This window comes from Otolemur garnettii, unplaced genomic scaffold (assembly GCF_000181295.1).
Source record: "Otolemur garnettii isolate 467f Iridium unplaced genomic scaffold, OtoGar3 scaffold00174, whole genome shotgun sequence".
NCBI lineage: Eukaryota > Metazoa > Chordata > Mammalia > Primates > Galagidae > Otolemur > Otolemur garnettii.
Window position 1 is genome coordinate 3,239,742 of NW_003852569.1, and position 9,962 is coordinate 3,249,703.

At 46.7% G+C, this 9,962-nt stretch overlaps 1 protein-coding gene across 1 annotated transcript in view; it reads left to right on the forward strand.

Annotated features, from left to right (window-relative positions):
• Positions 1-4,474: 4,474 nt before the first annotated feature.
• Positions 4,475-9,962, forward strand: part of MTMR11 (myotubularin related protein 11) — a 9,321-nt gene continuing 3,833 nt past the window's right edge. Inside the window, 12 exon segments of the mRNA XM_012811745.2 lie at positions 4,475-4,783; positions 5,151-5,226; positions 5,676-5,797; positions 6,028-6,088; positions 6,259-6,401; positions 6,985-7,063; positions 7,194-7,329; positions 7,573-7,660; positions 7,812-7,900; positions 7,985-8,109; positions 9,125-9,191; positions 9,418-9,488. Of these exon segments, the coding sequence (XP_012667199.2) occupies positions 4,718-4,783; positions 5,151-5,226; positions 5,676-5,797; positions 6,028-6,088; positions 6,259-6,401; positions 6,985-7,063; positions 7,194-7,329; positions 7,573-7,660; positions 7,812-7,900; positions 7,985-8,109; positions 9,125-9,191; positions 9,418-9,488 (1,123 nt within the window). The 5' untranslated portion in view covers positions 4,475-4,717.

The following is a 9,962-nucleotide window of genomic DNA, read 5'->3' on the forward strand; positions in this document are numbered from 1 at the left end:
CCTATTGCTATTCTTAGGCTTTTATTTGAAAATAGATTGCTTTCCATCAAAGAAGTAACAATGTTCCAGTGGAGGGAGGTTTGTAAGGCTGGGCAGGGTTGGAATGCAGTAGGAGAGGCACTCCCCTCAGGTGCAAAATTTAAGGGGTACCAAAAAACTGAGTAATCGAGATACTTTTTACTGTGATATTTTGCAAAATTAATGTGAAAAATTCATGTTGAACAAAATAGCAGAATATTAAAGACAGGATCTTGACAGGACCTTCATTAGGATGAGGTAAGTGAAGCTAAATTGAGCTTTGGTTGGGATGGATCCTGTCTAATTTTTGATACTGTCCATCATGGATTTTTATATTTTGATTTTTAAAAACACATTGCATTAAAATAATATTTATCTTCGTTACTGGGTTTTTGGCACCCCTTAAATTTTGTGCCCAAGATGAGTGCCTTGCTCACCTCACCCTAGTGATGTCCTCATTTCTGGGGGTTGAACAATATCCATGACAGCATTACTTTGTGACACCTTCACCCCGCACCATACACCAAACAACAGGTGGCTCAACCACCTTGAATTTCCAAAGTTCCTCAAACTCTCCCTGAAGCCTCTCTGTCATAGGATACTGGCCTAGACCAGTAGGAATGGAAACAGACCAGGGATTTTCCCAGAAACTAAAACCAGAAAAGTTTTGTTTCTCCACTGGACTGCCGTTTTTGGATTTGATCATTAGATTTCTAGTTAATACTTTTGTTTTTTAAAAACCAAGGACAAATGAACAAAACCAGAAGGCTTGTGTTATGTTTGTTTTTGTTTTTATTTATAAATTAGCCAATCCCAATTCTTTCTGCCTTCTTTTCAAAGAAAAAGATGGAAATTTTGATGGGTCATCTAGGGTTTAAAATGGCAAAATAGGGCTTTAGGCTCTATGGCTTTTTATTAAATTATTTTTTATTTGAGAAGGTAACTTTATTGAGGCATTGAAAAACTTCTCCATTCTAAAGATGATGGACCCTGAGATGATGTATATTTTTTTATACTGGACAGTGAAGTGTCTTTTGCTTTATTCTTTGGGGGAGGGATTGGATAGGATGGGAGGTGATGGCATAACATAATGTCTGGGAAATGACACACTCATACTGGCTGTAGTATTTTAGGAAGATGGTGGGGGTGGAAGAGGCAAGCCTGTGCAGTTACTGTGCTGACAAGAAGGAAAGAAGGGGTACATAGTGTGCACTCAAAATGAGCAGACATTCCCTGGTGAGTGAGGGGGATGGAAGATGCTGTCATCCTAGATGAGGGATAAAGTCATCTCTCAGGCTTGAATTTAAGTGCACTTAGTTCCTTTAATCCAAGGCATCTGTGGTACCTACTGAAGCTTTTTAATGAAAGGGGGAGACTTTCAGGGTTCTTATTTTTCCCCTTTTGGTTTAAGACAGTACTACACTCCTGCTGTGTTCTCTACCCCCATCTCCAATGGAACAAGTATGCTAAGGATTGGTCTCTGAATCTCTTCCTTAACCTGTGCTGGTTTTATCGAAAGTTATAAGATTTAACCAAAAGATTTTTCCCCATACTGGTTTTTATCAAATAAAAATATTATATAAAAAAGTTTTTTTAAAGATTCAGTCTCTTTAAGGATGGGGATGGTGTTAAACTCAGTGCTGTAGGGCTGTGGAAGGGAAGTACCTTCCCTCTCCTATTGGCTCAGTTTCTTCTCAAGCAAAACTAAAGCCCACAGACAATAAAAAATTAGAAGCAAGGCAGCGCCTGTGGTTCAGTGAGTGGGGCCCGAGCCCTGGCCCTGGCTGAACTGCAGCAAAAAAATAGCCTAGTGTTGTGGTGGGCTCCTGTAGTCCCAGCTACTCCAGAGGCTGAGGCAAGAGAATCACCTAAGCCCAGGAGTTGGTGAAGGGGGATAAAGTGAGACTCTGTCTCAAAAAAAAAAAAAAAAATTTAGCGGCAACTTTGTATTGTGTGTTTGGGAGGTGACACTGAGCCCATAGGGAGGGAGCTGGCTGTGAATGAGTTCTAGGAAGCAGGCTCTTGCCATTTATGCTCCTTTTAGTCATCCGTCCAAGGTTCTAGTTGTTCTTCCTCAATAAAGGAGCATTTCAGAGATGATGGTCTCTGTGTTACTCAGTCATCCCAGAGCTGAGTTCTCTTTCTCCAAGGAGTTAGTGCTGCACTAAGAAGACAGAATTAGCCCCTTCCTAGCCTAGAATCACCTGCACCCCAGATTTTTCTAATTTCCTTTTTTCCTCTAGGCCTTTCAACTGCAGACTCAGATGAGTCACACAGGCACTCTGTCCCTTCCACTTTGCAGATTCTCAGTCTGCAAATTACAGGGTGTTTTGTCCCCTATACTTAGTGTGATTAACAAAATATTTATTACGGTTCCCCATGCAGACTTGTTCTGAACCACCTCCTTTACATACGGGGCAGTACAAAAGAGCAACAGAAGCTGCCTGGCAGTAGCTAAGAGGACTGGGGATGGGAAGGACCTTGGCCTCTTTTTGTGCTTATAACTGGATCTGTGACTCATCTTATGAGTCACTCAGCCCCACCTTCCTCCTCCAGCTACCGCTCCTAGCAGCCTTTACCCCTGGCACAAACCTGCAGCCAGACCAGGATTCTGAAAATGGAAAAATCTAATACAGCCCCATGCCCCTCCACCGTTCCCTTCATCCACTGCTATTGGATGTGTGCTGGGGTGGTGCAGTCTTTCTGTCACTTAGCCTACGTCCCCTTCGCATTCCTGGTGAGGTGCTGATCCAAATCACTCCCTCTGATTTCCACCCCATTCCCCTGATACTTTTCCTGTTTTACTACTCTACTGTTTCTGTACCTCAAAGGGTCAAAGAAAAGAATGAGGCTCTTGAATGAAGGGTTGTGAGGACAAAGTGGATAATGGGATTTTAAAATTGTGGTGTATACCTCCTCTTATACTCTTATTTTCTTACTACACACTTTGGGAAGTATTTTCTTCCCCCAAGAAGTGGAGGCCCATGTAATGCCTGGGGGTGAAGTGAGGTGTGTTCGACAGCCCCTAGGACTTAAAGAATCAGGCTTCTGGACCAACTTCCTAGCAGATGTACACCTCTTTGTTCCAGACCAATTTCCTGTCTCACAACATCTTCACTATTTCCACAGGGGCAGCCAAGACAGGGAACTTTTATTTTTTTTTTTTTTAGAGTCAGAGTCTCACTTTGTCACCCTTGGTAGAGTGCTGTAGTGTCACAGCTCACAGCAACCTCCAGCTCTTGGGCTTAGGTGCTTCTCTTGTCTCAGCCTCCTGAGTAGCTGGGACTACAGGCGCCTGCCACAACACCCAGCTATTTTTTTGTTGCAGTTTGGCCGGGGTCAGGTTTGAACCCGCCACCCTCCTTATATGGGGCTGGTGCCCTACCCACTGAGCCACAGGCGCTGCCTGAGACAGAGAACTTTTAAAGTCAGAAGGGTGTGTGCACTGGGGAGAGGGGAGAGTTGAATGTTACTTTGGGAAACTGGGCCTCGCAACCCAATGATTGCTGCCTCTGTAGACTCAGAAACAATAAAACAGCAGCTCATTAATTCTTATTTTGTATTTTATTTCATGTTGAAATAAATATTTTTACATTGCTGCCCCAAGTCACCCTTGGCTGCAGCTCCTTCACTACCTTCCTAGTGGCCCCACACCCCCACATTTGCTTCTTGGGTTGCAGGGAGGAGGGAAGGGAGATGCAACTGCTGAACTGAAGAGAGGTTTCCTGCCCTCAGCTTTAAGAGTCCTGAACATGAATCATTCATTTGGAGATCTGGTGTCTGGGATGGAGGGTGGAGTCCTATTCCTCCACTTGATTGGCTGAGGGGTGGGTCTGTGTGATGGGCAGATCTTTTCCTTCCACCTCCTCCCCAAGACCTTGCACACCAACATACCTGGTGCTGGGCATTTTGGGCACATTTCAATTTCTCTCCATACTTCTCACTGCACTCCACGTGAGGTATGTGTCATTCTTTCTGGAGAAAGATAAACAAAAACACTTAAACCAGCACCTCTCCCAAATTCTTGGGTCTCCCCTACAAAAATCCCCCCAGATCCAATTTTCATCTACTTCCCCTTCTCAACTATTTTTCTTAGGTTTGTGGGGGAGGCAGTAAGGAGATTTGAACTACTTTTACATATGCTTCTCCCCCACTTACTCCCCCTTTGAGAAGACCAAAAAAAAAAATCAAAAACAAAACAAAATATAAAAACAGCTTCCCAGGGAAATCACAGAGACTCCAGAGAGGTAGCCCAAATCATTCCAGTTTGAAAATCTATTACTGTTCCCTTCAAACAGCCTCTATGCTCACGAACAGGAAGAGAATAGGACCTGGGCTTGGAGTAAAGAAGGGAGTCTGGGTGTTTTTCTCCCCGTCCCCCATTTCCCCTCATCTTTCGCAGGCTCCTCCATTTTGCAAAATTGTGTGTATTCTCCTTTAAGGGGCTGGGCATCCCTCTTCCTTCCAGAGTCCTGAAGTTTCCGAGGAGCCTACTCAGGCTGGCCTGGACACACCTTTTCCCAAACCCCCAAATTGTGCTCCCTGCACCTCAGATGCTGCTTTTCCTCGTGTCCATCCCTCTGCCCTTTTCCCTAAGATCTCTCTTCTCAACTGCAAGGGTCAGCTTCTCCCTGAGGAAGCTGAGCATCCTCGAACTTTCCCACCTTTAACTGCTCTGTCCCCGGATGGAGCCAGAGAAATGTGGTGGGGGGGCCGGGGCCAGAGTTTCAACATTACCCCCCAGAAGGAGGAACCAGAGATGGGGGTAAGGAGAAGAAATGTGGGGGGTTAGCAAGAGGGTGAGAATAGGGCAAGGTGGAGACAAAAGAGGGGGAAGCAAGGGACCTAGAGGAGGAGGGTGCGCCTGTCATATCACCTTCCTTCGATGAGGCTCTCTCTGGGTGCCTTCTTCATGTCTCAAGTTCATCGTCTCATTATCCATTAACCAGCCCCTCCCTTTAACGTCTGCCAGCCTTGGACCGGTCCTCCGCTCCCCACAGTCACTGATCTCAGTTTCCCCTGAGAGTCTCGGGTGTAGGTCTCCCAAAGTGGCTGCTGGGGTAATCTCAGACCTCAGGGTCGGGGAGGCCTGGGGATTAACCCTACACCCTTCTCAGCTCTCCAGACCAAAGACTGTCCAGAGAAGCAGGATGCCAGAGCTCAGAAGTGGTCAGCTCAGCAGTTCCTTGGCCTCCGGATGCCTTCCAGGTAGGTAATAATACTTTCAATACTTCTGATCTCCAAAGGCTCCTCGAAATTTCATCCTATACCAACCTCATTTCATGCCCGCACCAAAGATACCTCTGTATTCCTTCCTCTCCTGGCCCACAGCTTCTGCCTGAGGCTTGCTCTCTCTTCTATCTGGTGCTTGCTGCCAGTTTGGACTTGATAGTCCCTCTGTTTTCTTACCCTTTTGCCCCTTTTCTCATTTACTTATTCAATAAATACTTGAGTGACTATTATGTGCCTGTTCTGGCTACGGAAGTAAAAAAAAAAAAAAAAGAAAAACAAATTCTCTTTCCTCATAGGCTCACATTCTAGTGAGATTAGGGGAGGCTCTCTTCTCACTTCAGATGCCCCTGTATCAGAGGAGCGGGCATACTCAAGTGGGGACAACATGGGGAAGCCATAACCTGGCTTCCCTTCTTCCCCTTTAGGGGAACAGATCCTTGCCTGGGCTCCAGGAGTGAGGAAGGGTCTGGAACCTGAATTGTCTGGAACTCTGATCTGTACCAACTTTAGGGTCATCTTCCAGCCCCATGGATGGCAGCGGCACCAGGTAAGGTGGTTAGAGTAAGAGAAAGGATGGCTTTCAGTGGGGAATGGGCAGGGGAGTTGAGAAGGCTTTAGACAAACATGGGTTACGGGCAGTCTTTTGACTATACCAGCAATGGTCAGTGGGAACTATCTCTAGGGGGGTTATTCCCTTGAAGAGCTTACGGGAAAAAAAAAGCAGGGAAATGAGTGTTATTTCAGATGTCTGTAGCATCAGTCATGTGCTTCCTCTAGGACACTCCCCTGAGCAGTGAATATGATTTTGCCCTGATCAACATTGGGCGGTTAGAAGCTGGTAAGTGTGGGGAGTTTGGTGAAGGAGCTCACTGGGGGGGGGGGGGTTGTTGAAACCCCTCCTCATCCTTCCTCTATTCTCAGAAAACACTACGGAATGGTTGGACTAGAAGAGTTCCTTCTAGAGGGACCCTGGTCCATGTTACACTGCTCTTTACCTCTTGACTTCAGTGAGTGGCTTGTCCCGAGTCCAGCTCCTCCGCCCAGGGTCCCTACTCAAATTTATCCCTGAGGAGATTCTGATTCATGGCCGAGACTTTCGACTTCTTAGAGTTGGTTTTGAGGCTGGAGGACTAGAGCCCCAGGCTTTCCAGGTAAGAGGCCCCTAACCTAGAATTTTCCTCTCCTTAGAACATCAGGATCCTTTCCCTGCATCTTTCAGTCCTCCCCTACCCCCAGCATCCCTCTTTTCATTCTCCCTGCTTCTCTCCTCAAGGAGAGGCTGAAGAGCAGAGATGAATAATAGTGGAATGAGAATAAAGGCCCTAAATTCCAGCCAGACTCTGCCAATTACCAGCAGTGTGTCCCCTGGTGATTCTTCTGTGAAAAATGAGGAGGTTTGAATGATGTAACTTCTAAGATTCCTCCCAGAATTAACATTCTATGATTCCATGGCTCTAGACTAGTTCTCCGGACCCCACTCCCCGTGACCCATGGAAGCTCCTTTGAATGATGTAACTTCTAAGATTCCTCCCAGAATTAACATTCTATGATTCCATGGTTCTAGAATAGTTCTCCTGACCCCACTCCCCATGACCCATGGAAGCTCCTTTCTTGGTGACAGAGACAGTAGAGCAAAACATGGGCTCATTTCCTTCTTTTCACTTAAGCAGTCTGAGCCTGTGGATGGCTCAGTCCTTTCCTGCACAGGTGACCCTGCAGTCCTTTCCTGCACAGGTGACCGTGGCCATTGTCCAAGCCAGAGCTCAGAGCAGTCAGGCCCAACAGTATGTGGGGATAACCTTGAGCAAGGCTGGTGAGTAAGGGTGCTTTACTTAAGGACAGGGTAAGGAGTCTGAAAAAACAACGGCTGGCTGAGGACAAAACAGCTGAGAAGCTGTCTCTGATTCCTTTTCTTCCTCCTCTGTGCCTCACTTCTGCTCCAGGCCAGGGTTCTGGCTCCAGAAAACCACCTATTCCTCTTTTGGAGACATCAGAAGATTGGGAAACTGAGCGGAAGAAGCAGGGAGCCAGAGGCTGGAGGGTCAGCACTGTCAATGAGAGGTTTGACGTCGCCACCAGGTGATCCCCTGTGCACCTCAACACCTGCTGCCCTCCCAATATTCCCACGTCTCCCTGATCCTAAAAAGCTAGGAATAAACTTCAGCCTCCTAGGACACCCACAAAGCTATCCCTCTTACGTCTTGGATCTCTAAACCTGGATTCTCTTGGAATGGTTCCTCCCAAGCAGATTCCTAGTAATGATGGTTTTATGTTACAATGAAATCTCTGAGCCAAGCTGTGACATCACTCTCAATTTCACAGCCTTCCTCGTTACTTCTGGGTCCCTAACCGGATCCTGGACAGTGAGGTCAGGAGAGCATTTGGCCACTTCCATCAGGGCCGTGGACCGGTCAGTATAAGGGCCAGTGTAATGGCTGGGGATTAGAGGGTCATGGGAGGTCAGGGACAATGCTGAAGGATTGTCCCTGTGGGCTCAGTGTGGGGGCAAGAATAGCTGGGGGCTAGGAGTTTGTCTCACAACCACCCTCACTCATCTGCAGCGCCTGTCGTGGCATCACCCTGGGGGCAGTGATCTTCTCCGCTGTGGAGGCTTCTGTACAGCCAGTGACCCTAACAAGGAAGATATCAGGTGAGGGGAAGTTTGATGAGAGGAAGTAAGGATTATGTTTTTAGGACAGATACCTTCTCTTATTTCTTGACCCCTTTCCTCCAGGGCAGTGGAGGCAATGCTCCAGGCGGGACACACAGACGTCATCCTGGTGGGCACTACAGATGAGCTGCCTGCTCTTGCTGATGTCCAGCTTGCCCACTTGAGGCTTAGGGCCCTCTGTGTGCCTGGTGAGACTAATCTTTGACCGCTTGCCCTCACTCCTGTCTGCTTACCCTAACCTGTTTGCATTTTTGCTTATTACAGGTGAGTAACCCGTTAGCCCAATGAGCATTAGTTCTCTCCTCTACTCCCATTTCCCACTGACTCACTGATTTCCTGTCTTTTTGACCCCAACTTATTCTTTTTAAAAGAGCTTTATTGAGATATAATATTCATACCATAAAATTTACCCTTCACCCATTTTAACTATATAATTCAATTAATTTTATTATAACATTAAATAACCATCACTGTGATTTAATTTTAGAAATGTCATTCCTATTTTCAACCCTAGGCAACCACTACTCAATTTACTCTTCTTTTTTTTTTTTTTTTGAGTCTCACTATGTTGCCCTCAGTAACAGTGCCGTGGCGTCACAGCTCACAGCAACCTCAAATTCTTAAGCTTAAGCAATTCTCTTGCCTCGGCTTCCCAAGTAGTTGGGACTATAGGCACCCACCACAATGCCCAGCTATATTTTTGTTGTAGTTGTTATTGTTGTTCTGGCAAACCTGGGCTGGAATCGAACCCACCAGCTCTGGTGTACGTGGCTGGCGCCCTAACCACTGAGCCACAGGCGCTGAGCCTACTCAACTTACTCTTAACACATCAGGCTACAGATTTTTTTTTTTTTTTTGAGACAGAGCCTCAAGCTGTCCCCTTGGGTAGAGTGCTGTGGCATCACAGCTCACAGCAACCTCCAACTCCTAGGCTCAAGCAAGTCTCCTGCCTCAGCGTCCCAAGTAGTTGGGACTACAGGCACCCACCCACCACAATGCCCAGCTATGTTTTTGGTTGCAGCTGTCATTGTTCTTTGGCGGGCCCGGGCTGGATTCAAACCCGCCACCTTAGATACGTGTATGTGGCTGGCACCTTAGCCACTTGAGCCACAGGTGCTGAGCCCAGGCTACAGATATTAATTAAACCAGAAATCTAAGTTTTCATAATCTCTCTGTCCTTCTGATCTCTTCATCCTTTATCAGAGTCATCTGTTGCTGAGGATAAATGGCTATCAGCTCTGGAAGGGACCCGGTGGTTGGACTATGTCAGGTATTCTCCCCTTCTTTTAGTCATCATTTATAATTCCACCTTACCCAGCCTTCTGTCAGTTTGGATTCCTAAATGGCCTTCCATTACTCTTCTCTGAAGAAGACTTATTTGCTGCTCATTAGGAGAGCAGGCAAGATTTTAGAGTCTTCCTCTATTCCATCCCATTACCCAAGACTCTGTTCCCCCAGGTTATTTTTCTTCTTCCCTCTTCCTCCCTACCCACCAGGTCTTGTCTTCGGAAAGCCAGTGACTTATCAGTATTAGTGACATCCAGAGTTCGCTCTGTAGTGCTTCAAGGTGAGTTCTTTGGGTCGGCCCACTCTGTTCCTTACTGCTTCCTATTATCCACCTAGATTCTATTCAGGGAGGGAAACCCATATGGCTGGCTTCTTCTCTCCTTTCTCTGGGAACTATCATCTTTCTCTGCCTTCCACTGCAGCCTGTGGTCTCCAACACTAGGGTCTTCTTAGCTCCTTTGTTTTCTTCTTCCATCAGTGGATGGGGACTGGGGTTGGGATGGGAAAGGCAATGAGGAAGCTGGTTTGAGAATTGTGATTCTGGGTATTTCTAAACAGGTGGAGTGCTGGGTGTAGTGGCTCACGCCTGTAATCCTGGAAAGCCAAGGCGTTGGATAGCTTGAGCTTATGGGTTCAAGATGAGCCTAAGCAAAAAGCAAGACCCCTGTCTCTACTAAAAATAGAAAAACTGGGCTCGGCGCCTATAGCTCAACCGGCTAAGGCGCCAGCCACGTACACCTAAGGTGGCGGGTTC